The sequence below is a fragment of the Lagenorhynchus albirostris genome, chromosome 11 (genome assembly GCF_949774975.1).
Source record: "Lagenorhynchus albirostris chromosome 11, mLagAlb1.1, whole genome shotgun sequence".
NCBI lineage: Eukaryota > Metazoa > Chordata > Mammalia > Artiodactyla > Delphinidae > Lagenorhynchus > Lagenorhynchus albirostris.
In genome coordinates, this window is record NC_083105.1 from 99669986 (window position 1) to 99697148 (window position 27163).

At 51.8% G+C, this 27163-nt stretch overlaps 2 protein-coding genes across 6 annotated transcripts in view; both read left to right on the forward strand.

The window, feature by feature from the left end:
- C11H12orf4 (chromosome 11 C12orf4 homolog) overlaps positions 1–5616 on the forward strand; it is a 78078-nt gene extending 72462 nt beyond the window's left edge. Inside the window, exon 14 of the mRNA XM_060167163.1 lies at positions 5498–5616. Coding sequence (XP_060023146.1) covers positions 5498–5521 — 24 coding nt within the window. The 3' untranslated portion in view covers positions 5522–5616. The remainder of the gene's footprint in view (positions 1–5497) is intronic.
- Positions 5617–5781: 165 nt separating this feature from the next.
- Positions 5782–26900, forward strand: FGF6 (fibroblast growth factor 6). 5 transcript variants are annotated; one of them, XR_009543640.1, is made up of 4 exons: positions 5782–7730; positions 8678–8781; positions 17818–19954; positions 26799–26900. XR_009543640.1 is itself a non-coding variant. In XM_060167165.1 (4 exons), the coding sequence occupies exons 1-3, from the start codon at positions 7385–7387 to the stop codon at positions 17992–17994; spliced, it is 627 nt and encodes a 208-aa protein (XP_060023148.1). In that variant the 5' UTR covers positions 5782–7384; the 3' UTR covers positions 17995–18017; positions 22334–22679. The 5 variants fall into 5 exon arrangements, 2 of the variants coding, with proteins under 2 accessions (XP_060023148.1, XP_060023147.1); XR_009543639.1 differs by lacking the exon at positions 26799–26900 and adding an exon at positions 20710–22290; XR_009543638.1 differs by lacking the exon at positions 26799–26900 and having other exon boundaries at positions 17818–19748; positions 19829–22290.
- The last annotated feature ends 263 nt before the right edge of the window (positions 26901–27163 follow it).

Here is a 27163-nt window from a genome sequence, read left to right on the forward strand (position 1 = left end):
AAATATTTTTTGTCCCTTCCCGTTCATCAGAGGCTCCAACTCCACATATATTAGGGTGCCTGAATGATGTTCTGTACAGTTTAAAAATTATCTTTTCCCTCTATGATTCATTTTGCATAGTTTCTATTATTATGGCTTTGATTTTACTAACCTTTTCTTCTGCAATGTCTAATCTGTCATTGATCCCATCCAGTGCAGTTTTCATCTTAGGCATTGTGGTTTTCATCTCTAGAAGTTCAGTTTGGGTCTTTTTTATATCGTCTGTGTCTCTACTTAACATTGTTTATTTTTTCCTTTAGCATTTGGAATTATAATAACTATTATAAAATAGAATTATAATAGCTATTTCAGTGTGCTTATCTGATAATGCTAGCATCTGTGTCAGTTCTGTGTTAGTTTCTACTTTTAAATTTTTTCTCCTTATTATGACTCTCATACTGTCCTGCTTCTTTGTATGACTGGTAATTTTTTATTGTACGCCAGACATTTGAACTTTGTCCTGTTGGGGTCCGGATAGTCTTGTATTTTTATGAATATTCTTGAGTTTTTCCGGGAGTGAATTTAAGTTACTTGGAAACAGATTGATCCTTTGGGATTTTTCTTTTAATATTTGTTCGGTATTAGAACAGCATTTGGTCTGAGGATAACCATCTCCCACTATTAAGGTGAGACCCTTGTGAGTACTCAAACCAATGTCCTGTGAATTATTGTATATTTCCCTCTGTCTGGTGGGAACAGGAGCTGTCTCCAGTCCTATGTGAACTCCAGCTACCGTGCTGTCTAATTCTTTGCGGGGGAGTCTTTCCCCAGCCTTGGGTGGCTTATACGTGCACTAATCAGAATTCTGCTGATCCCTCAAGGGGGCTGTCCTCTGCATGTCTCTGAGTTCTCCACGCATTCTCTCTTCTCTGGAATTCTGCCCTGAAAACTCTCTTTTCCTTGGTCCCCTCAGTCAGCTTCCCCTCCTCAATTCATGGTGTCTACCAGGCTCCACCTAGGTTTCTCCTCCCTGTGCCATGCCTGAAAACTCTCTTAAGACAGTAAGTGGGGCAAGTGTAGGACTCACCTTGCCAACTTCTAATTTCTCAGGAATCACTGTTTTTTCTTGCCTGATGTCTAATATCTGGAAAACTGTTGTTGGACTAATCTTTTCCAGTTTTTTAGTTGTTTGGATCAGGAGGGTAAGTCCAGCTCCTGTTATTGCCTCTGGGCCCGAGTAGAAGTCTTGACAATGTTGGGGAGAGTCCAGAGTCTTACCCCAGATCCCATTTATCTCCACTGCTAAGGTGTGGCTCTTCTGTGCTCTCTACTGAGAAAATCTAGTGCTCTCCACTCTGACTGGTCTGAACACACACAGCCCAGGGTGAGTGTTGGAAATCGTTCCGCTTACAGCTGTCTGGCAGGGCTTTTCCTGGTTTCATGGAGTTTCATCCTGTACTTGTGTGGCTTAGTATCCAGCAGTAGACTTAAGGGAGGATGCATACCGATTTCTGGAGCTCTTTCTCTACACACTGTCTCTTCTTTGGTACGCAATCCTGCAAATTCTGCCTGCCTCATCCTCCCCACACTCTGGTCTCTGTATCCTCAACTCAGGGGCCTGTAGGCTCTGCTTAGGTTCTTTCCTGCTCTGTGACCCAGAAGGTGCCTCCACACAGAAAGAAAAGGTGACCCTAGGGTCCATCTCATTTGTTTCCTTCCTTTCAGGGGTCACGGTCCTGGGCTGCCTGTCACCAGTATCTAAAAATTTGTTTCATCTATTTTTCCAACTTTCGCTTATGGGAGCACAAGGCCAGTACAAGTTTCTCCATCACAGTGGAAGCCGATGTCACCAGTGTAACTGTTTTTTTTAATGACAGAAGGCAAATCGTAATATCAAAAGTGGTTTTTCAAATGAATATGCCCCACCAAAATTCTGATCACACCTCCACAGAGGGCTTGGAACTTGTTTGAGAATCACTCATCTAGTGAAATCCACAGATTCAAAGCCTTTAATTCAATACCATTTATTCAAATATTTCATGAACCTTATTATGTGGCAGGTACTGTGCTAGGTTCTGAACATACAGAGACGAATACGGCTCCATTGCTGCCTCCAAGACTTCACTATCAGAACGATTACCTAATCAGATTATTACGGTATAAGCCGGTAGAGGTAGTGATAGAGAAACATGCAAAACATTAATGAAGGGGGAGTGGGGGAGGGGAGACAGAGGTACCAAGTCCAGCTTAGTGACAGGTGGAAAGTTGTCAGGGATTGCTTCCGGAGGTGACATTTCAGCTGAGTCTTTAAAGATGGGAAGCAATTTGCCAGGCAAAGAGAGGACAGCTTGAGCAAAGACACGGAAGCAGAAGCAGCACAAAGCGTGCCCAAGAGCCACTGGCCATTCCAGCAAAATTTCCCAAAGAGGGAGAGACAGGGGATGGAGCAAGAGAGGCCAGCAGAGGTCAGGACGTGCAGGGCCTGTCCTGCCACACTGGGGAGCCTGCCACCGAGGGCTGAGTCTTTTACATAACTCTGTACGGTGGCTGGCAGGGTGCGCTCCTGCCTCAGCCCGCAGCAGGTATTATTCGAGGATGATCATGAAAAGCAAATCTGAGAAACCTCAAAACTCTGAGCCAAGCCAAGATCCCTTACGTTCCCAGGTTCCAGAAAGTTATCTGACTCCTCTGCCCCTTTGCAAATTCAGCTGAGGTGTTTGGCCCTGGTGGTCAACCCACCCTGAGGTGCTGCCTCCTTGGCAGTTGGCTCACGCTCTAGGCTTGTATATGAGGCTGGAGAATAGTCAGAGGGAGAGGGGAGAGGGTGGGGGGAGAGAGAATCGGTGAGACCCAGAGAGAAGAGAGAGAGAGGGAGACCGGGAGACACAGTAGGATGGGTTTCAGACTGAAGGGGGTCGATCAGGAAGCCCTTGAACCCACAGTGGTGATTTCTGGGGTGGAGAGGATGACACGGCCCCTCCCAGCAGACTCTGCAAATCCTTGGACAACCAGGCCCCAAAGCTGAGCACCCAGCCTCACCCCTCCCCAGCAGAGGACGCCTGGGAGAGGAGCAAGGCCTCTAGTCTGAACTTATGCATCTAGACCACGGGTGGGCTAGCCCCAGCAGAAGTCTATTTGCCTGAGCTTTGAGGGGCCCCCTGAGAAAGAACCCATCCTATGGGCTTGACCCATAACGAAGATTGGTCCTCTGCAGGCAAGGAGTCTGAATATAAAATCCCAAAGAGGAAATCCCCAGGGCACAAGTAGCTCTGGTCAGACATTCCTCTAACAAGCATCACTATAGGAAGGGACAGAGGTACTCGTCCTGGTTTTGAAACAGAACATAAAGCAGCACTGGCTCCCTGAGGGCTTGGGGTCCTCAGCTTTGGAAGGAAAAGAAATACCCATCAGCGGCCCAGCAGGAGGTGGAAGGCTGGTGGATGGGTGTCCTGGCAGGTGCCCTGTGGTGGTCCCAGACAGTGCTCACCCACATGCATGAGGCGTGCTCTGGACTTCTAGAAATAATTTGGGGCCCCTTATAGTGGGGTGAAGCTCCACCTAAGCTGGTAGAGGTCAGAACTAGGGAAACTTGGGTTAGACTTCTAATGGGGTCTCACTTACGTGGGTGAGACCTGGGGAGAGCTGAGTTCCATTAGGAAAGTGAAAAGTAGGGACCAGCTAGCAAGGTAAGACCTGACCCCTCCCACAGAAGTCCAACCTGGGGACCTTTGTTCTGGAAACGTTTTCTCTTGAATCTTCCCACTTGTAGCAAGTGTCACGGGCCCTAAATGTCAGCTTTGGACAGGGTTCTTCCTAGTCTCTCCCCTCTGCCCGTGGCCATCTCAGACCCATCAAGACCCCTGATCAAACGCTACCTCTGAACACCAGGTGTGGGTGCATGGGTGTCTGAGCAAGAGAGAGGGAGAGAGCAAGTGAGGCGGCAGCCCCATTGCCCAGGCAGCTCTGAAAGACCAAGGTAAAAGACAGGAAGACGCTAAACACAGCTATTTTATTGTCTACCTGATAATTTTCTGTAATTTCCGAATTACTTTCTGTAATTCCAAAAAGGCAAATGTTGGGACTTCCCTGGCGGTCCAGTGGTTAAGACTCCACGCTTCCACTGCAGGGTGCACGGGTTCGATCCCTGGTTGGGGAACTAAGATCCTGCATGCCGTGTGGTGTGGCCAAAAAATAATAATAAAATAAAAAAGAAAGAAAGAAAAAGGTAAATGTTACTTTTTCTAAATTAAATGTAAAAAGTACAAATAAGCAGTACTTTCCACAAGTTTCTGTGCTTTCCCTATGGTCACTCCTGAGGTGTTTGAAGTTCTTTATGTAATAACCAGCAGGCGTAGAAGGCATCCTGCCTGGTTGTGACAGAAGCCGTTCGGCTGGGCAGGTCAAACTTGACCAATGTCTACCACGTGGTACCCCACTTGGGGACAAGGACCTGTTGTGGAAGGAGACGGACATTAGCATTTTTCCCCACTCACCTCCACCGACTCTCAGCTCATCCAGAGAGAGTGATTGACAGCCCCAAAGGCTGCTGGACAGCTATTTGAAAGAGGGGTCCACAGAGAGGCCTCCTCCACCTGTTACTCTTTTCTCTATCACTTCACATCCATAGGGGTCCCTAAGCCCCGGGAGAAGGGTCAGGTGCAAATCTGGTAAACCAAGAAGCCCTAGCAGTTGTCAACTTAATTAGTCTTCAGGAAAAATCTATGGATATATGAGCACAGTGGAGTTGCTATGGAGACAGACCCAGGAGGCGAATTTAGAACAGGGCCTCATCACATCACCTGATAAAAATAAGACCCAGGCTTTTTAATAGAATGAATTACTTAAGTTTTATATTTAACAGGGGACAATACCAAGGCTATTACTGGTTTTCAGAATATTTTAGGAATCCGAGCTGCCTGCTTCTGCATATGTTGGCAGCCATCATAGTATATGCTTGGCTGGCCAGCATTTAGGAACTGGAAGGCCACGTGTCTCTCCCATCCTTGAGATGAGAGATGGTCCTTCTCACTTTGGGCTTGTCCTCCTTTAACTGGGTGAGTGATTTTCAATGTGTTTCTGAGAAAAGACTGTATTGTGCTCTGCATTGGCCCCTTGCATGTATTGTTGCTGATATATAATAACCCTATGTAGTAATGGTCTCATTTTGCAGATGAACAAACGAGGCTCAGAGAGGTTCAAAATTTTTCCAAGGTCACACAGCTAACAAGTGATGCAGTTGGGATTCAGATCCAGGCGTCCCCCATTCTGAAGCCCTTTGTTTTATAAGATGCCAACCACGATCTCTGCCTGAAGAATCTAAATGAATCTAAAGAGAGTCACTATTTTTGTTGATATTTGACACGGACCTTGTCATGGTTTAATCTCTCCTCCAAAGTGGTCCCACAGTGGGTGGGTTCCAAGAAGAAATCCGCAGAGATTCTGACCCCCCACTGATGAGCACCTCTCCAGTCATTCAAGGCAAGTGTTCATTTCAGACTAACTTCTTACCATCCAACAGGCTGCCAGGCTGCCTCTTCCTTAAGTCAGAACACCAGCATCATGAACACAAGATCCCGAAGTGAACACGGGTAAGGGAGTGTCTCCGCTGCTCTTGCATGCAAGAGAATGTAAATGTATGAAATCTAGCTGGAAATCCAACATGACGGTTCTTTTTCTGACAGTTTTGCCTTTGGATTATTCAAGACCCTCCTACTTTGCAGAGAGATGCTTTCTTATTAATTATTTTTTTTTTTTTTGCTAGTTTTCTAACGAAGACCTACCTGTGCCCATAGGGTGCAGTCTTTCCTTGTTGTGGGAAAGATGGTGCTGGTGATGATAAAGCTGGGTGTGAGGTAGTGCAGGTGACAGGGAGGGGAAAGGTGGTAGGGAAGCTAGGGGCCCAATGGTGAGGGCTATGCTAAGCAGAGGTTCGTATATTCCCTCCCCAACTCCCCACATTTTAGCAGCTGCAGGTAATGAGAGAAATCCCCTGGGCTTCAAGGGATCTGGGCAAAATTGACATGCCAGGCTTGGTGGAAATCCTAAGCAAGACATCAATCCAATGGACCAGGCAGAGGGGCAGAAGGCAGGTAGACTCCACAGACTGGAGGCCGGGACCCAGGCCAGGGCAGGAGCTTGGAATCAGAGCGGAGGGAGTGGGGTCTCAGGGCAGGCCCTGAGCAGTGTGCCTCATCCTAGGAGCTTCCCCAGGCTGCCCACAGCCTCCAGCACGGGTGCTGGGCGAAGCATCCTGTGCTATTGAAATAATGCCATGAGTACCCTTGGCATGTAATGAGCTCAGTGGACTCCGTGCAAATCGAACTTCTACATCAGGCCATCGCGCAGAGGTTCAAAGCACAGGCTTTGGACTCAGGCCGACTTTATACGTTCTGGCTTTGCCACTTACTAGCTATGGTTACCCAGCACCTAAGCTCAGTCACTTAAGCTCTCCCCACCTCAGCTTCCTCATCTGTAAAATGGGAATGAATGACATCAGTCAGATGCCAAGGGTGAGCCCAGACAGGAAAATGGCCAGTGGCCATGGCAAGGGCCAGATGCAACTCCCACCCTGTTGGCTGGGTGAATTCCATGCCCGGGACGGAGAGCACAAGACCGCCCCTAGCCTTGCCTCCCTCCACGATCCTCAGGACCCTTGCATACCGCACCCCCATCTCTGTCCTCTCTTGCTAAAGGGGTTCAGCCTTTCAGCATCCCCCCAGGCTCTGTGGCCCTCAACCATGAGCTCTTTCCATGAATAGGGTAACGCGTGTGCCCCGGTCATTGCCTGCCACCAAGACTGCCCCATCCCTGTCTTTACCCTTTGCCCTCTAAATGAGGAAGCCAGCGCTGCCAGGCCAAGAACTTCTGCCCAATTTGGGTCTTGGGTGGCCTCTGGCCTCCCTCTTCCCCGGGTCCCCTGGCCAACTCCTCCCTCCCCTCAGGGATGCTCGCTGCTCACTTCATTCCTGCTTCATAGTTGGAATGACAGTGGCTCCCAGCATCCCTGGGTGCCGGGGGTCTGGGGAGGCCGCCAGGCCCAGCAGCAGGTTAGTGTTTCAGCCCTGGATGAGTGAGCCAGGCCAGCTGACGTCAGGGTGATGAAGGGCAGCGGGGCGGGCCAGGCTGCTGAACTATAAAGATAGGTCAAATCGAGCAGAACCAACTCGGGTCGGAGTGAGCGGGCCAGCTAGACCGCGTCCCCAAGCCATGGTCCGTACCGGCCGCGGCTCAGCCCGGGTCCCTCTGCTCCAGACCCGAGTGCCCAGAGCAGGCTTTCGTTTCATGTCAGCAGCCTTCAACTGCCTTCCAAAAATAAGCCCCTGCCGCCATGCGGAGGGGAGGAAAACAAGAAGGGCGGTATTTTTAGGGCCATTAATTCCGACCACGTGCCTGAGAGGCAAGGTGGATGGCCCTGGGACAGAGGCAGCTCATCACTATGTCCCGGGGAGCAGGACGTCTGCAGGGCACGCTACGGGCTCTCGTCTTCCTCGGCGTCCTCGTGGGCATGGTGGTGCCCTCCCCTGCGGGCTCCCGCGCCAACAGCACGCTGCTGGCTTCGAGGGGCTGGGGCACCCTGCTGTCCAGGTCTCGGGCTGGGCTGGCTGGAGAGGTTGCTGGCGTGAACTGGGAAAGCGGCTATTTGGTGGGGATCAAGCGGCAGCGGAGGCTCTACTGCAACGTGGGCATCGGCTTCCACCTCCAGGTGCCCCCCGACGGCCGGATCAGCGGCACCCACGAGGAGAACCCCTACAGTGAGTGCCGGTTGCAACCGGTTGGGAAGCTGGGGGCTGGGGCTCAAGCAGGGATGAAGGATGGAGGGGCCTCGCCCTGGTGCCTGGAGCCCTGTTATGAAGGGGGAAGCGTTATTCTTATGGATGCCCATAAGCTTAGCCACCGCCCCTGACTCGCTTTGACCCTGCCTCGTGCAGGCTTAAGTGTGCTGAGGTCCGAGCATCCTGGTGTCTTCTGCCATCACCCCACAGAGCCCCTGAGGCACTAATTCCTTCAGCATTACGGGCCCAGCCAGGGCCTTGTAGGACCACAGGGAACCCCCAACCTGGGGGAGCCATGAAACAAGGGTTGGGAGAACCGCTGAGGATGCTTGGACCGAATTAGACACACGCTGCTTTTTATTTAGCGCTTCTCTTTGAGAGGAAAGGCAAGTTGTTTGCAAAATTTCCAGCTGAAGCACATCCTTTTTTTATTTCAACTTGCCCCCTCTGTCCTACAAGTTGATGGGTTGCTGCCTAGGTGGGCTCTCCCCAGGAGGGGATAGGGCTGCAGGATCCAGTGTTTGCAAGATATTTTTTTGTTTGCAAGATTAGATGGGCTATTTGTTGAAACATGAGGCGTATACATTGTTAACAAAGCTAATCAGAATTCACTTCCTTTACCCACGTCAAGGATGTGGTGTGATGAAGCCCAGATTCAAAGCTGACTTTAGGTAGATGCCTAAGTGGCCACTGTGAACTCTAACTCTGACGTCAGAACTTTCCCCTGCAGAGCTGGATTTGTAGCAGGACTGGCCGAGCCTGGCAGCCGATTTCCCAAAGTGAGATCAAGGGTGGAGGTGATGGAGGGTCTGACTTTCTAGAAGCAGGGGGACGGGCCTAGATGCCCTTGGAGGGTCACCTTTAGGTTGGCGTCCTGCTCTGATCTGCACAAGCCTGGGGTAAAGCAGCTCCCATTTCTTTGTCAGGCCTGCTGGAGATTTCCACAGTGGAACGAGGCGTGGTGAGTCTCTTTGGGGTGAAAAGTGCCCTCTTCGTTGCCATGAACAGTAAAGGAAGATTATACACCACGGTGAGTTCATCAGGCCAGGGGAAGCTTCAGGCTGTACGAGGCCTGAAGATTACGCAATTGAAGAAAATAATGCAAAATCTTGAAGAGGGGCGTGAATGTTTATCTAGAATGGGTCGGGGGGTTGCTGTGGAAGGAGCTGGTGCGAGTGAAGGGCTTATGCCTTCTTAGCTGCACGGTGAGTCAGCCTGTGCGCTGGACCATGTCTTCCCTGATCCCACCCACCGCCCCTGACTCACCTTGACCCTGCCTCGGTGCAGGCTTAAATGTGCTGAGGTCATTTAAGACAGAAACCGTAGCTCAGAGGGCTTCTGGGTCCGAGGGAAACCCACGTTCTGGCATAAAGCTGTTTGTCCAGGCTTACGGTCAGGTCCTGAGCAGGAGAGGCCCAGAGAAGCAGGCCTGTCTTTCAGCCTGGGCACGCTGTTCCCACGGCTCACCCTCCGAGGCCCCCAGCCTGGAGCACAGCAGGAGGAGAAGACACGAAGCTCTTTTCCTCGCCTTCATCAGTGCGTGGACATTTTACTTTAAGGTTTTAAGTCCTCTGGTCTCTGATCCCAAGAGCTGGAGAAGCATCCTCCCCTAGGGGATATGAGACTCTCTTGGCTGGCCCCAGATCCCACCCCCTGCCTTCTCCCATCACAGATCATCCCTGGCGGGGCGGAGTGGGGGGTGTCAATGCTAGCACTTTGGTTAACCTCACCAACTTCCATATTTACCGAAATCTCTGACCTCTCTGACCCCCTCGTTCCTGGGTCTCTCAGCCCATAGTTTGGCATATTGCAAAATATGGGCTGGGAAAGCGTCCCTACGAAGGCAAAGAAACTGGGTGTTCTTTCGGCAGAAATAAGGTTAGAAAGGAAGACCTCCGAGCCGTGGTCAAGGAATAGCAGAGTGGCCATTTATGGGGAGGGTTTGGAGGGCTGTTCTACCTTTGCGTGGGGACAGACAGGATCCGAATGTGAACAGGGGCGTCTGGGATCGGTGCTGGGGTCCGGGGAGGCTGTCCCAACAGACCAGGGCTGTGAAATACCCGAACGGGGTGCTCGGGTGGCCTCGGCCGGTGATCTGCAGTGCTGACACCTCTCCATTTGGGCTCGTTTACGTGGAGACAAGACGTGCATCAGAATCAGTGGGCCTCTGGAGACAAGCGCTGGAGGGGAGGCAGGCGGGAGCTGGAACTAGGGTCCTGGTCTGTACCGCCAAATGCTCTCCTCCTTCTGGCCTGCAGGCATCACCTGCCGAGCCCGGAGACAGGTTTGCACACAGCCCCGATTCACCTGAGACCTGGGAGAGCCAGGTCTGCAAAGTGAGGATGAAGGTCAGATGCACCTCTGGGGGTGCTGGGGGATAGTGTGCTCAGAAAACATCCCCAGGGCACCTGACAAACAGGAGGTGCTCAATACAGGGGGGTCATTTATATTGTCTGAACACTGCCATAGGCTCTGCACCCCTCTTTCCTAGAGGTGGGTCTTGTGGGAGGACCGTTTGCATCCACATCGCCTTGGTAACTTGTTAAATGTCCAGATCTCTGGGGGCCTTCCTCAGAGATGCTTAGTCAGTAGGGCTGGAATGGGGACCTGCAAATCGGTTTGTTTTTATTTTTTAATAAGTTTCCCAGGTATTTCTGAGGTGCAGGCAGGCTAGGGACCACCAGGCTACCTGGCTTTCCGAGGGCAAGGAACCCTCCCTGCCCCAGGGTTACACTAGCGCTGAGGGCTGCTGGGAGATGAAACAGCCATGAGATTGGGATTCTCAGACGCCCTTTTCACCGCTCTCTGCGTATGTGATGGAGAGGACGAAGCAGCTGGGACCAAGGAGGTCCTGGTGGATTAAGTGCCCCCTCCGTGTGGCGGGTCGCCCCAAAGAGCCCCTTCCCTGCAGCCGGCGTAGTGCCTGGAATCCCACTCGTCGCAGAGCCAGGAACGGAGGCTGTTGGCTCTGGGGTTCTACGCAAGGTGAATCTTTTGGAAGGAAGCACAAATTACATCAACCCTTATCTCTGCCACCTTCATTAACAAGCTATTTAGTATTTTTTTCTCCTTATCCCGAAAGAAATTGAACTGTGAGCTGGGGAAAGGGTGCAAAGAGAAGGTCAATGCCTCCACTTCCCACTTGAAACCTGGGGTCCCCGTAGGAGAAGCCGGGGAGGCTGGGAACAGGGGACCTCACAGCGAGAGTGCTGCAGGTGGATAGAACGTTCCAGGAGCACGAGGAAGGGGGCAACTCTGAAGTGTGGGCTGACCCCTGATGTCGGTGACGCCCCTGACCCCTCACTCCTGGGCAGATGACTTCAAAGGGGGTCCGCAGGGCTCACTAAAGGAGAGGAGTCCCGGAAAACGGGGGCTTCCGTAGGAGAAGCCCCCCCCACGGTCTACACCCCAATCTCCCCCCCACACACACACACACCCGGGAGCATCTGGCCCAAAGGCACCTTCTTGGAGGCGGAGATTGCCCTCCCTGGCGCCCCGAGCCCGGCACCAGGTGCTTCTGAACCACCTATCCACTCCCTGCTACGCCCCCCAGAGGCCATTATCACAGTCTAAAATCCAATGCCCCCTGATCCAAAGAGCTGGGAAAACTCCCACTGGGTGATGATTTCATTCACACTATTTCCTTTTAAGACCCAAGAGCTGCCTCCCCTCCCTGTGGCTCAGCTGCTATGGCCCCTCAGTGGGGTTTCTCCTGGGGGGAGGGGAACCATGCTGGGGGGGAAGGAGGGGGGAGCAGGGGCAAGGTAGGAAAATAAGAGCCAGGAAAACCCACCTAGGTGCCTCCCGCAGGTCTCATCCCTTGGAAAGAGGGGTGCAGAGCCTGTGGCCGTGTTTCGACAGTGTAAGTAGCTCCCCTGTATTGAGCACCTCCTGTCTGTCAGACGCCCCGGGGATGCTTTCTGAGCACACTATCCCCCAGCACCCCTGGGAGGCGCATCTGGCCTTTATCCTCACTTTGCAGATGTGACCGTGGGTCTCCGGGGTCTCAGGTGAATCAGGGCTGTGTGCCAACCTGCTTCCAGGTTTAGCAGGTGATGCCCGTAGGCCGGCAGCAGAAGCGCACCTGGTGTGCAGACTAGGAGCCGGGTTCCAGCTCCTGCCCGCCCACCCTCCAGCTACTGTCTTACTTCGGGCAAAGTCTGTGACCCTCTCTGAGACCAGACCTCTCTCTGCTCTCTCTGATGTGGACCGAGGCAGGAATCAGTGAGTTCCAGTCTCCTTGATCTTTTTAAAATTTAAAAGATAAAAATCAAAGATCTCCACCTGGCAGTGGTTCTGTGAGAATCCCTGTGCTTTAGAATCAGTTATGCTTCTGAGCGATTTTGGTTTTACTAATTAGAACTGTGTCTCCATCCTTTTCATCAATAGTACTATGACAACTGGCAAAGCACAGCATTTGTTTCATCCACAGAGGCCGTTGACCATTACCTAGGACGTTACAATTGGGGAGGGGAGGACCAAGCCTTTCCCTCGCTCAGTTAGCTGCACCCCTCCCCTAGAGGAGAACGCATTCCTGAGGGGATGAGGCAAAGGGTCCCTGGTGTTAGACTATGTGGAAGGGCCGGGAGATGGGACCCCTGAGCAGGGAGGGGCTGGTGCTACAGCGAGGGGCCCGGGGGACCCTGCAGACGGTCTCACAAACAGCTTTGTCTGCAGCCCGCCTGCTACCCAGAGCGATACAGGAATGAGAAGCCATGATAGGCCTGGCGGAGACATCTTCAGACACTTCTAAATTGCTGGTGCGATTGTGTGTTAGGAACGGGGATTAGAGCAGACAGATGTCTTCAGAGCCGGGAGATGTTATTTCTCCATTTCAGCTAAGGACCAGAAAAGTAGCAGTCAGGGACTGCAGGAGGAAAGGGTCTTAGGACAAGGAGTTTTCTGGTTTTTTCTCACCACCCGCCTCCTTACCCATCCACACCCCTCCCCAGCTCCCATGCACACACGCAGCCAGGAGTAACGGGGGCAAGTGGCCCAGGGCAGGCCTAGAAGGAAGAACTTTAAAGATAAAAAGACACTTTCATTAGTCCGGGTGACCTACTGACCAAAGACAAGATGGGATGGATGTCTGGTCCACCGCAGACTCTAAGGGGTATTTCCGCCAGAGGTAACTCACGCTGAGAGACACCCCTGTATGTACCCCCCTGCAAAACGCCCTTCTCCACTGCGAGAGCCAAATACTTTAGAGTTTGGGTCCTCATAAGTCTGATTAGACCTATGTGGAATTGAAGACATTGTCATGCTGGGGCTTGGGACCCGGCAGGCCCAGGCAATGTGATCTGGGGGAATTCTTTTCATTTGTTCAAGTAATAATATACGGTAGCTGCTTTTATTAACATGTCGTTCGCTTGGCTTTTCTCAGCAGAGCTCAGGAGCCAACGTTCCTGAGCCATGAGACTCAGCGCAGGGGCACGAATGGAGAGATGAATCGAGGGGCTGGTCCTGATGCCAGCTCGAGCCTCCGTGTGGGCAGTGGAGCATCGGGCTGCAGGGAGCAGTTCAGGGCCATGGTCTTGGCCTCGCCCCCAGCCGCGTGGCCACCTGAACACCAAGGATGGGGTGGAGAGGGGTGCGGGGAGGAACGGGCAAGGGCGAGGTAGAGAGGCTTCCATAGCAAACTTCACGCATTTCTCCTTTCTCACTTCAGATGGACACAGAATTCGGGGGAAGGCTAGGGACGTGAGGTAGGCTAGGGAAAGAAACAGGGGTCGGAAACTTTTTGAAAATTTGGGGTTGGGGGTTGAATAATCAAAATCTGACCATCAGAGAACAAAGCACAGTGTATATGCAACCACTGTCTTGCACATTTAAACAAATGTGTTTTAGGAGACTCAGACCTTAGCAAAGGCTGGATTCTTCAACTGGACACATTCTAGATCAGAGGATCGGGGCAAATGCCCTGAGTTTCTGGTCCCCAATCGCTCAATTCCTCCCCCTCCCCCACCCCCACTCCCCCCAGGTCCTTCGCCCCAAGATCTGCATTCCTCTCTAGAGTTTGCAAACCACACGCGAAACCTCTCCCTTGACCACCATCCAGATCAGAAATGAAGTCTCCTGGAAACTGGTGGGCAGGGTGCTCTCCAGGGTCATAAACAGTTAGAACAGAGGGGAGAGAAGCAGGGGATGGACAGGGGGAAGGACAGGACCCGGGGGAGAGAACGGACCAGTCTCTGATGCAAAGGTTCTCTCACTCCATTTTCTGGCCCATCTTCTATCCTGAATTCCCTTCCCATTTTCAATAATCTACTAACATGACGAGGTAATACATGGACGTGGTTTAAGGGGGAAAACGTGCAGAAGAATATACCACGGAAATGAAGTCTCCCTCTCACTGTTGTCTTGAAGCCACCCAGACCCTCCCCAGAGCAGCCACTGTTGCCAGGCCCTGTGTACCTACCGTCCCAGGAAGTCCCAATGTCCCTGTGCCTGTTCTCACACTGGCCTCAGTTTTTAAAACCACACGAACTGGGGCAGACTAGCCACACAATTTGAATCTTGCTTCTTCACTGAACAACATGCCTTGGAGACCGTTTCAAATCCGTGCGCAAGGAGGTTCTGTTTCTTATGGCCGAGAGTATTCCATTGGGTGGCTCTCCCAACACTGAGCTAACCACTGCCCTCCTGGTAGACACTTAGGTTGTTTTTGGTCTCCCACTATTACAAATGGTGCCGCCGCACGTGACTTTTGTACATGAGTGGGAGTGAACCAGTAAGATAAATTCCTAGAAGTGGAATTACTATCCAAAGCTGTAGTTATTATTTTATTCTAATAAATATTGTAAAATTTCTCTCTATAGCGGTTATAACAATATACACACCAACAGACAACAAATGAGAATTCCTAGTCCCCTTGCCCTCATCAATGAAAGCCCATTGTCAAACAGTGTTCTTTCTGCAACCTGACAATTAAAAATGTGATCACACAGTTATGGTTGATGTTTCTCTGTTAGGCACATGTTCTTATGTTTAAATGCTATGTGTATTTCCTTTTCTGTGAACTGTCTGTTCATAAACGTCTATTTTTCAGTGAGTTCAGGGTTCTGGATATAGTAGCAAAATTCAATCTATTGCAAAATATATTACAAAATATAATGCATTGTAAATATTTTTAATCCGGTTTGCTATTTATATTTTTATTTTGTTTAAGGTGATTATTCTTTTCCAAGCAGAAGTCTAATTTATTCATCTTCGTTTTTAAAATGCCTTCTAGTTTTTTGTGTCCTACTTAGAAAGACCTTTCTGACTTATTTTAAGGTTCTCTTCTCTTTCTCTCCCTTATTTACTTACTTACTTACTTACTTACTTATTGCTGTGCCCACGCGTCTTGTGGTGTCTCAGTCTCCCCACCAGAGATTGAACCCGGGCCTTGGCAATGAAAGCCTGGAATCCTAACCACTCAGCCACCAGGGAACTCCCCTTAAGGTTCTCTTTTTAACATTTAAATCTTTGTTCCTTTTGGAATTTATTTTAGTGTTAGGAATAAAATCATACATCAAACCTTATTATTATTACTATTATTATGATGATTATTAAAGATAGCATCCAGTTCTTCCAACACCACGTTTCGCCAGTGATTGGAAATGCCACTTGTATGTTATGTTCATTTCAGATCCACCTTTATTTTATGTTCCTGTTTGGATTTACTTCTGGACTGCATTTTGTTAGTTGATCCACACCAGACTATTAAGCCATGTATCATTACTTCTACTCAACTTTTACCATTGATCCCAACTTTATTTTTCCCTTGTGCTGTTTCTCCAGAGTTTTGCCCATCGACAGCCTTAGGTCCTGTGGCTGCCCCGACCCCCCCATGTCCAGAGAGGCCCCAGGGGTGCGGGGCCAGAGCCCAGTCAGCTCTGTGCCCTCCTCCCCCAGGCTCACCTCCTACTGCCACTCAGGCAATAAATGCAGGACTTAGAAGGTAAATTGTCCTGCAACCCACAGCAAGTTTTACAGGAATGATGATTCTGGGTAAGACAAAGTCTTTTAGTGCTTTTAATTTAAACTAACTCATGAATCAATTGGAGAAGCATCACTATGGCAATACAAATAATTTTTTATTTTACTGTGTGCCAGGCATTATACCAAGGACTCTCCGTGCATTATTTCAATGAATGCTCCCTCCAGGGCTAGGACGGAATTATTCTCACTGTTCCCATTTTACAGATGAGGAAGCGGAGGCTTAGGAGGTAAACTCATTTGCCAAGTTCACACAGCTGTGTAAGAGGTGAATCGTCACATGCTCTTTGCCTATTTTGATGAGTTTTTTTTTTTCCTACTTTGGGACATTCCTTTCTTCATTCTACAAGTGTTTTTGAGCACCCATAACAAGGGAGATGAAAACTTGTGAAAACAGAGCTTCCTGGCATGGTCTTCAGAAGCCAGTTGATGTGGCTGGTGGAAGCTCGCAGGGTCATCTCAAGCAAATTCACATCACAGGAAGGTGCTCTGTACACAGTAACCCAGGGGCGTGAGAGGGAAAGGGGGGATGCGTTCATTCAGCTGGGGCAGAAGGGACCAGCGACTGGTACTACCCGACGTGTTTCCTAAACAACGCCGCCTGTCCCTTGCCAGCTCTCGCTGCATCAGAGAGAAGCCACCCCTGCAGGGGCATCCGTGGGTGGCTGTGCCGTTCCAATTAGACCATCATTCATTCAGCATCACGTGCTCAACAGGACCCAGTCCTTGTCTCAGGGAGCCGGGAGTCCCCTGGGATGGTGCACTGTTTTCCGTGCTGCCGGACTGGTCCACTCGGAGCCCCAAGGAGCTGGCTCATCCTCCTCCGTTCATAACAGGAAGAGGCTCTCGTCCACCCTACGGCTGACAAGGCCAGGTGCTCATAGTATAATTCCTTTTAAGAAGGTCAGGCGATACCCCTAGCACAGCCGCTTAGCCACTGAGTGGGTTTTTTATAGCCGATGGCCTCAGTCGGCAGGAAGGAGTCGGGTGTTATGCTCAGCTCTGTTTCGGTTTCATTCTACATTTCTTTAATGACTAGATCCCAGGCCTCCTGGCTCCCAGGGAGCGACCCCCATCGGAAGCCCAGAAACCCCTCCAGTCCGGGGCAGTGACCCGGGTGGGCTTGGGAGGAAGTGGTTCTCTTTTCTAGGAATAAAGGAAGACTTGGGTGATTTATTGGGGCTGAACTTGTTGATGTGTCCTTGGCACTGCTGGTCACAGAGGGAACCAGGTTCTTTCCCCCATGAAAGTTGCTGCTCCTCGCCATCTCTGTCCCTGCCCTTCCCTGGCGACCTGTGGACGCCCAGGAGGCACTGGGCATGTTGTTCAGTGAAGAAGCAAGATTCAAGTTGTGTGGAGAGTTTGCCCCAGTTTGTGTGGTGTTAAAAACTGAGGCCAGTGCCCCCCATTCTGGGCTCAAAGGCAAAACCGAGAATGGGCCCCTTTAAGGGCCAGCAAACTTGGCCCTTAAACTGGGAGAGACAGGGTGAGGGAACACAAGTGGAGAGACAGTTACCATATTAAACAGATGCGCTGGGAAGGACTTAGAAAGCCATCCATCTCGCCCTCCACTCGCCGCCCCCGCCCCCCGCAAATGCTCCGCAACCGTATGGTTTGCAGAAAAGGGAATCAGGCTGGGAGGGGAGGCGCCTGCCCCAAGGTCACACAGCTAGAGCCACCAGGCAAACCCCAGCTCTCTATCCTGCCGCACTAGGTCCTCTCGCAGTGGACTTGAGAAAACAGCTTCTTTTATCCTTCCCTGGTCCTTTCTCTGAATAAACCATCATCCCTGTTCTTGGGAGAAAGTGTCTGGGACTGGCAGTCAGGAGAACCCCCAGCCCCCTTGTGACACAGGCTGTCCACCCCCATCCCCGGGCCTGGGCTTCCTCGTCGTGAAGGAGGGGAGGTGAGGGGAGACCGTGAGAGCTAAGGCTCCCCTGTTCTCAGCTTCCATGTTTCTGCTCACCCAGGATGGCCCAGGGCTCCTGGAGGCTGTCTGACATGGGAAAGCGAGGGACCCACCGCAGATGTGCCTGTGGGCCTCACGCATCACTGACGCTCTGCCGTTTGTCCATTTCTTTCACAGCCCAGCTTCCAAGAGGAGTGCAAATTCAGAGAGACCCTCCTGCCCAACAATTACAACGCCTACGAGTCAGACCTGTACCGAGGCACCTACATCGCGCTGAGCAAATACGGGCGGGTGAAGCGGGGCAGCAAGGTGTCCCCGATCATGACCGTCACTCACTTCCTCCCCAGGATATAAGGACCCTGAAGGAAGGCTCACAGGTGGAAAGCAATGTCTTTTCTGTTGGAATTTTGCACAAGTGAACAATTCCCCCCTCCCCCCATGCCCCCCTATTCGGGCTCCTTTTATGCCTGGGGGGACCTGAGTCGGTTCCCTTGGCCACCGGACCCCATGACACGTGACCCACCCAAGCGAGGGGTTGCAGCCGGCATCCTAGAATGGCAATGGATCCCATGCTCTGACCTCATCTGAGGAAAGACGGTCCAGAGACACTTGGGGGGTGTGACCTTGGGCACAGGAAAAGGCAGGGAGGAAGCGTGTGTGTGCGCTGATGCGTATCTGTACATCTTGGTATATATCGTCAGAACCAAGGCATCTCGGAACAGCAGGCTCCTTCCTCCCGGGGTCATCGCTTCAGGAATCTGCCTGCAGGAATGTCACCTGTCAACCCAGCAGGATTGACACGTGCTCCCGTTCTGCCTCTTTCCAATCACCTTTCCATTCAGAGGCCACTGACTGCGCGGGTTGCATGGAGGTGGGGGCAGCAGCTGTCCTCTAAGTGCAGGGAGGGCAGGGTGCAGGCAGTAAGATTTAGCTGCTGACCAGAAGGAGTGGGCAGGTACTCCGGGCATCCTGCGTGTGAGGGCTCTGGGGACACTGGGACACATCGTCAGGGAGGCTGGGGGAGAAGGGATCCCCCTCTCAGAGGAAAGGGTAGAGCAGCGTCTCTGGCAGCGGGGGGAAACCTGCTCGAAGCAGCGGGAGAGACTGAGTGTTCTAGAGAGAGCCTTTCTGCCTGGAAGTCAGTGCTGCGCGTAGCTCGAGAACAAGCTGGGGCCAGGCTGCCTGCCCATAATTTTTCCTCACCTTGAACCAGGTCTTATTTTAACCTCAGATGACAGGGATCCTAATAATGGCAACCTCTTTGGCGAGGGTTGAGGGGGTACAAAATAGGCCACGAAGGAAGTAGAGAGGCTTTGGACTACAGATGCTAATTCCTTTCCAGCAACGTCCAGGAAACTCACCCAAGTTCTCATCTGATACTCTCACTTCCTTCTCGGGCGTCCTCTGCCACATGCGCTGGTGCCTGGGCGCAGCGGAATGGGGCATCGTGACCTCCGGAGGTTGCCCCCTCTGACCCCCCTACAGTAGGAGAGGAGTGATAATCCCGTGAAACAGAGCAGCCCAGCTGAAGCAGCTCCTTGCCGTACCATGCCTCCTTGCCTCCTGTCCTCGGAGAGTATTTAAAGAAGAGGTGCCCCAAGCGACTATAAATGTTGTCCTCCTGGAGCCTTCAGATTCCTGAACCATTGGAACGTTCCTAAACCTGAAACAAGAGAGACCCGTATCAGAGCACAGATATTTTCAGTGTCTGTGGCTTTGCAGAACGAGCTGACACCCTCTGCGACTCTCGGGGGCCCCAGCCTGCGAGACAAGCCCTCATCTGCTGCAAATACCTTCGCCTTTGACATACCTCTCTATTTGCAGAGGTGGCCATCTATAGATTGACCTGAGATGAGCTGAGGATAGAGGCTGGCGATCCAAGGAAGAGACGCCCTACCGGCTGCCTCCCCTGCCTGGCACATATCAGGGCAGGTGCATGCTGGGGGAGGAAGGAAAGGCTGCACCACGGGGGGCGAAGACGGAACGGACAGTAAGAGCTCAGGACGAGAGTGGTGAAACCTTGGATAGAAACTGGACCGAGTTGAGGTCTTGGTCAAGCAGAAGGGGGAGAAAATTGGTCCATCTTGACTGTTCAGAAGATTTCAAGTGTAGGTCTGCTTGGAGGCAGGGGACAAAGCTGATTGTTTTTCAGGAGGTCTTGTCCTGAGTAACTGGTCTTTTTTAACAGGGTACCTCGGAAACAGATGCTCTCAGGACCTGAGCTGCATGTCAGTTCCAGATGAGACGTGGTGGGCATGTAGGAGGGCTGGGTGGACGGATGGACCGCGATCTGGAGAGGAGAAGAAAGTCACAGGTCCCAAACCGTTCATTCCCTTCTTCCCAGGTCTTGAGCTCCCTTGCAGGAGAGACTCTTCTAAAGAGAGTCGAGAGCCTTCGGATGGTTAGATCTTTCCTGCAACTCCCTAAAGGCTTATAAAAGTGCCCAGATCCTGACCAGGAGTTTCCCCAAATGTCCACTCCCATCTCTCGTGTTAGGAGTGAGAATGAGAAACTCTGAAATCCCAAAGCCAGCCGGGCTTGATACCCGTCACTCTAGCATACGGGTTGTCTAAGGTTGGCATCACTATGGGCAGCTGGGCGTCTGTTCTCACTGGTACCAGGGCCGTGCTGTACCAGTGGGTCCATACTTTGAAGGTCACCTCTGGAGGTAGGGATGCATCACTGAGTGTTTCAAATCCTTCCCATCCAAAGGAATTCTCCCAAGGGCTTTCGCTTTGACCTGTGAGTGACTTAGACTTAGGAAAAGTCAATCCCCATCCGCAGAAGTGGGTTACGGGGCGGGAACAGAGTGAGATCAGCACAGGTGTGCAGAATCCTCTCCTAGCTGATCCCCATCTGAGTTCTGAACTCACCTGTCAGCCCCATCGGACCCAAAAGGCTGCAGAAGAGGTGGCAGAAGCAGGAGAACAGGGGTGTCCCCACCTTCCCACTGAGGATGTACTAAGAATGACTTGGGTCTTCCCTCCCTCCCCCAGATCCTGAGCTTTGACCCTGGTTCATAGAGTTTTGTAGATAACTGGCCTCTCTTCCTTCCTGAACCTTCTCTAGCAGCTCCATGCAAAGGTGGGGCTCCAGGAGCCCAGAGGCTGCCTTATTCCCTCTTCAAGAGCAAACGATGAAGAAGAGAGCAACACACGTGCACCCCTTGAGATGGCTTCCTAGCTGGGACGAGGTTAGCTCAGAACAAACTGGGGGCCCAGGACCACAAAGAATCGGCACCCTCCTCGCGGGGCCGTGGATAGAGCTCAGAGGAAACCAGAAAATGCCCTGCTAGTTCCTGCTGTTGACTACAGTGACCATTTGCTGCCTTCTAAGCCCTTCCCTCCCCGCTTCCCAGATGGGTTTGCACCTCCCTGGGAAAGCAGCTTATAGCTTTGTGATGGATACCCTGCGGTTCTCCTTCACAGCCTCCTCTCCGCCCCCACGTCCCCTGCACCTCCTGCGCACATAGCCCAAGCCCCCAGTCAGAGCCGTTCTATGGCTTAAGAAAAAGGGGATTTTCTCCTTCCTCCATCCAGGCTGTAAACCTCTCTCCTTAAGACGCACTGCTTTCTCCCCAGGCCTGGAATTCTCTCCCAGCCCCATCCGACCCGGGACAGCTGGGGTTCTCCTGCTCAGGCTGGCTCTGGTCCTCTCTTGTCCAGGACCTCGGATCTTTCATATTCTGATCCTACAAGGGTCCTGGGGGAGGAAGGAAACACAAAAGGCCGTGAGCTGTCGGTCTCCTTCTCCCCGGGGTTGGACATCCATTGCCTCGGCCCACTTTGGACCACAGCCACTCGTACAAAGCAAATGCGTCTGGCCTCCAAGACACCAGGATGTCCTCTCTGCCCTCCCTTTCCTTTTTTGCCCCTTTTCAGTGGACACAAGCTAGAAAACTCCTACATATTTCTATCCCAATGCTTTCCCCCAAGGGCTCTGTGTCTCTTGCCACAGAGAAGGTATTCTCTGCCACCCGCCATTCGTGCACCTGTGAAGTGGGTCTCTAATACTTGCCCCCCACCTCTCCTCCCAGCAAGAACCCAGCCACTCGTTCTGCTACCTCCCAGGAAAACTCCAATGGTAGGAATGTTTGGGTCAGGGCCGGAAGGATGGATAGAAACACTTCAACCTGCACTTGCCCCTCAGCTGGTGTTTGCTCTTCCCAGGACGGGAGGGAGCGGTAATCATGCCCAGAACATCCCGAATCTAGTCCCTCCTGCGGGTAGCTAACGCAGACCCACGTTTGGATGCCTCATGAACTACCAAAATTCCACCATCCGGACAGCCGCGTCTTTGCACGGGTTTCCCTTTCTGAAAATCCATCAGTACCTCAGGCTGGGTCCCAGGGCAGAGCTGTCCTCAAGCTTGGGTCTAGTGGGTAGGAAAACTCAGACTTTGTTCAGTCACGTGTTTGTAAGATGTGAGGCTTCTATTTTTTTAATATGTATGTGCTGTGCACAAACCGTATCGTGTTCCAGCAACAAAGGAAAAGCTCTTTTTATACGATCCTCTAAACTGTTTGACTCCACCCCTCTTCCTCTAAACTGTTTGACTCCATCCCTCTTCCTCTAAACTGTTTGACTCCACCCCTCTTCCTCTACACTGTTTGACTCCACCCCTCCTATTAAAACCGACGACGCATCTCTGGGTTGCGGTCGCTTCTCACCTGGATTCTTCTTCACCCGTCAAGGAGGCAGGCGTGTTGGAAACAGAAAGCATGATGGCACGGTGCCGTGGACCTTTAAGGCCAAAAGTCACTTCAGCCAGTGCCGTATTTTACAAAAGGGGAGCTTGGCCCAGAAGAGAGGAGGGAGATCCCGTCGACCATAGTGGGGCAGGAGCCCTGTTCCACCTTGTCAGAGCCGGTTAGGCACATTTCTGTGACTGTCACGTTATTCACTCATCCACTATTCACCCGTCAAGGAATAGCTCTGGAGCAGCCGTCTCTGTGCTGCCTTGCGCTAGGTTTGGAGGTATGTGAGTGAACAAGGCAGAGACAGTCCTCTGGCCCCTCACGAACTTGCATTAAAAAATAAAAATCACCCATGAGTGTGTTAAAGTGTAGATTCCCAAGTCACACGCGCAGAGTCCAGGCCTGGGTGGGCTCAGGAATCTACCCTTGTGACACACACCCCAGGCCACCCTGACGTTGCAAAGCCCTGGCCTAGTAGGATGACTGGACTCGTAGGAAAAAAGATATCTTTTCATAGGTTAAAAGAAGAAGGCCAGGGAGTTTAAGTTTCTTAGCCAGGATTGCCCAGCCAGATGAGACCCCCTTCCCTCTTCCTGAGTCCCCCTTCCCCCGCCCCACATCATCAGCCTGGGAAACTCCCCACAGTGCGTTCCTGCACCCACCACCCACCCTCTTCTATCTCGTCACGCAGCCTCTGGGGGAGATTGCAACGTGCCTTCTGCTGAGTGATGCCAGGTTCTGAATAAACCTGTACGCTCTTGGAAGAGCTGCCTGGCCCCATGGCCTCTGCACCTCACTCCCATGTTTATTCATGCAGTTGACATCTCCGAGATCCTACTACGTGCCAGAGACCACACTGGGCCCTGCAATAGCGCTATGACAAGTTATCTGTGGGCTCATGTACTAGCAAGGAAGACAGACATTAAAGAAAGAATTCAGCAAACAGTGGTAAGTGGCATGAAAGAGAAAGTCCAGGGGTAGCACAGGGGCACAGAACGGGGTCCTGATCATCTGGGTGGATAAGGCAATCCACCCCAGGGAGAGCTGAGCTGTGAGGGGCAGCAGCCAGGTGTCGGGTGGGAGCCAGCAGTCAGGGGAGGACGGGTCCTCTGGGGGACGGAGGCTGCAGCAGGTGTTTGAAGGTGCAGGTGGCTGAGCGGGGAAGATGTAGCCCCTCTGAGGCTCTGGACCAGGAAGAGAGTGAGGAGAGCTGGGCAAGACAGGCCTCGAGACAGGTCTTTAGGAGCCATAGTACGGAGTGCCTGCTGGCTAGGATGAGGTGCTTGAATAATTTTTAATTTTGCATATCATATAATTCACCCTTTTCAAATATACAATTCAATGATTCTTAAGTACATTTACCAAGTTGTGTGACCATCACCATAAACCAGTTTGAAACCCTTTTATGACTCCAGTAGGATCCTTCCCGCACATTGACTCTGAATCCCCACCTCCCCGCTTCCACCCAGGCGACCACTAATCTGCTTCTGTCTCCACAGTTTTGCCTTTTCTATTTCACGCAAGGGAATCATGAAATATGGGGTTTCTTGAATTTGCCTTCTTTCACTTTAATCTAAAAAGGAGAGCTCCTTGCTGAGTTTCAGAAGTGACAGGACCGGACAGGGGCTTTAGAAAGGTCCCTGGAGCCGTCTTGTGCAGAATGACTCCAGGGAGAACAGTTTGGAGGCGGCTGGAGTCCCAGGCTGGAGAAGACAGAGGCTGCACTGAGCGGTGACAGGCGACGGAAAAGGGCTGTCATTTCTCAGTCCTGACTCCCCGGGGGCTCTCTGGAGTCTCGATACCGACCAGGGGTCCTGGCCTTCCCCAATCAGTAGAAATTGACCAGAGGCCAGACAAGAAATTCAGGCAAGGCTTTATTGGGGTCCCTGCTGCAGCAGGGGGGAGCAAAAAGAAGTAACAAGTTCCCTTGCTCACTTGCTCTCTGAAGCGGGTAGAGCTGGTTCCTTATATGGGGTGAGGGCAGAGGTGTGTCCAGGGGTCGGGCTGGAGCGGCAGCTTAGGTGTTTTGCCCGCCTCTTTGTGGTGTTCAGTGCAGAGGGCATGCCCAGTGCCCTGCTTTCGCTCCCAGCTCTTCAGAAGTGGCAGTTGGGGTTTTTTTGGGTCTTTTTGTATCTTTTGGTCCAGAATTTGCCTCAACTGCACATGCTCGCAGTTATTTTTAGTCCCATACAGTTTCTTTGTACAGTAAGTCCCCTACATGTGAATGAGTTCCGTTCTGAGAGCGTATTCCTAAGTCCAATGTGTTGGTAAGTCCAACAGAGTTAGCCTAGGTACCCAACTAACACAATCGGCTATATAGTACTGTACTGTAATAGGTTTATAACACTTTTCACACAGATAATACATACAAAACAAACACAAAAAATAAGAAAGCATTTTTAATCTTACGGTACAGTACCTTGAAAAGTACAGTAGCACCAGTACAACAGCTGGTACACAGGGGCTGGCATCGAGTGAACAGGCAGGAAGAGTTACTGCCTGGAGGAGGGAGAGGAGGTGGGAGATGGTAGAGCTGAAGGGTCGCCAGCAACAGGAGACGGAGGAAGCTGCAGTTTCACTCATGCCTGACATTGACGGAACACACATTCGCATCTATGAAATTTCGCAGCTTGAAGGTTCATGTATAAGGGACTTACTGTGTTTTGCTGTTCCAGAAGACGTTTGCCCAGCTGCAAGCAGAGCAGCACAGGGTGCCAGGTCCCAGGCCTGTCTCAGGCTGAAGCTGATTCTTCTGAAATGCGGGAACCAGCCCTCACCATCTTCCGAAATGAGTCTCTAGAGATATCCTTCTCTCTGTCTGACACTCGAATCCCTCCATGGACCCACCAGGAGGCTCCCTTGCGGGAGTCTGTGTCGGTCACTGGGGGCCCGACGCCAGCAGGATGACACAGGCGAGAGGACCTCATTCAGTATCATGTGCTTGACCCGGACGGCTGCTACGCCTCCTTCCCTCGGGTGTGAAGAGAAAGAGCTGGAATGCCAAGACGACACACTAAGAAGAGGTGTCCAACTGCTTAGGATGTGAAAACAATATCCCAGGGATATTCCGGACTCGGTCCACACTCCGTCAGACTCCCCTACCGCATTTCTGTCTATACTACAGAAATAACGCTTGGGGTGGAAACCCCGAGACCTGCAAAATCCTCGGTCGACAAAGGTGCTTGTGAAGGAATAAATACATGTTTTTTTAAAAGATTTTTAACACAAAACTTTGGACGCTCCTCCCAAAGAGTTTCATGCTCAGTTTTAAAAAAAAATCAGCCCAAATACTCCATTTCTTGAACGTTCCTCCTTTGTTGCCCTGAAAGAGAGAAGGGAGACTGTCGACTGGCCCTTTGGGAGGCTGCAGAGCCGCTCGCCCGTGGCTGCAAATACCGACGGTTAATCGCTACTTCCTCTTACGAGGAACACGAGAGACCTCCCACCCGTTCTGGTGGGACGCCCTCCACCCAGCCGGCCAGCGTATGTCCCCATGAGGCAAGGCTACTCGGGGTTTCCAGGGACCACAGGGACAGCCTCTCCCTCCCTCTTGGAGCAGCTCCCAGCCCGTCTGGGTCTGCCCGGCTGCCTTCACAAGATGCCACAGACTCGGGGGCTCGAACAACAGACATTTACTATCTCACAGTTCTGGAGGCTGGAAGTCCAGGATCAAGCCCAGCAGAGTCCGTTTCTGGCGAGACCTCTCTTCCTGGCCTGCGGACAGCTGTCTTCTCATTGTGTTGTCACGCGGCCTTGCCTCTGGGCGCACACGTGGAGAGAGGAAGAGAGAGCATTGGTGTCTCTTCCTCTGCTTATAAGGACACCAGCCCTGCAGGATTAAGGTCAAGCCCTTATGACCTCATTTAACCTTAATCACCTCCCTAAAGGCCCCGTCTCAAAATATAGTCACACTGGGAGTTGGGTCTTCAATGTACGAATTTGCAGGGGACACACTCAGTCTATACAGTGTCCGCTGCCGCCTGGAGATGTCTGACCCTAGACATGCTGTCATCCTAACAGAATTCCAGAGGGAGATGGTCAGTCATGCCATCTACTGGACCCCAAGGGGTCTGTTCTAATCACACCTAGCCCTAATCCGGAGGCCCAGTTTTTTTGAGCGGGTAAGATAGGCAGCGCCCTCTAAGGGAATGGTTGTCGGCTGGGGGTGACATGGCCTCTGGTAACTTCTGAAGACATTTTTGATCATTGCAAGTTGGGGTGCAGAGTGTGTAGTGCTACTGCTTCTAGCGCGTAGAGACCAGGGTTGCTGCAAGACATCCTACAATGCATAGCACAGCCCCGGACCACAGAGAACGTTCCAGCCCTAAACGCCAGTAGTGCTGGGGTTACGAAAGCCTGCTGCCAGGTGTGGCCCGCCTCTTACTTGGCCTGAAATTCTCTCTCTCTCTTTTTTTTTTTCGGCCACATCACACGGCTTGTGGGATCTTTGTCGCCCTAACAGGGATGGAACCCACGCCCTCAGCAGGGAAAGCATGGAGTCTGAACCCCTGGACCGCCAGGGAATTCCCTCACTTGGCCTGAAATTCTTCACTGACTCTCACTGGAGACCCAGAAAGGCTTTTTTCAGGCAGAAGGGCTGTGAGAGGAGCATCAGACGGCGTTATCAACCTTCACACCTCCTTCCCATCTCCAGGAAGTGCTGTGCAGAGGGGATCAGGCAGTGGTTGATGGAGAGCTGTCCAGAGGGGAGGGTTGGCAGATGTGCCCTGAGGAATTCACACCTGGGTGTCACGGAAGCGTTTCTGGGTCTAAGGTAAAGCATGAGGGGCAGGTGACTAGGCCCCAAGGGAAATGACGTGAAGACAC

Excerpts from the sequence above, each read along its gene's own strand:
- FGF6 (XM_060167165.1), top strand. The coding sequence starts at position 7,385 with ATGGCCCTGGGACAGAGGCAGCTCATCACTATGTCCCGGGGAGCAGGA. Across the intron at positions 7,731-8,677 it reads CCACGAGGAGAACCCCTACA|GCCTGCTGGAGATTTCCACA; the intron begins GTGAGTGCCGGT and ends TTTCTTTGTCAG. Across the intron at positions 8,782-17,817 it reads AAGGAAGATTATACACCACG|CCCAGCTTCCAAGAGGAGTG; the intron begins GTGAGTTCATCA and ends TTTCTTTCACAG.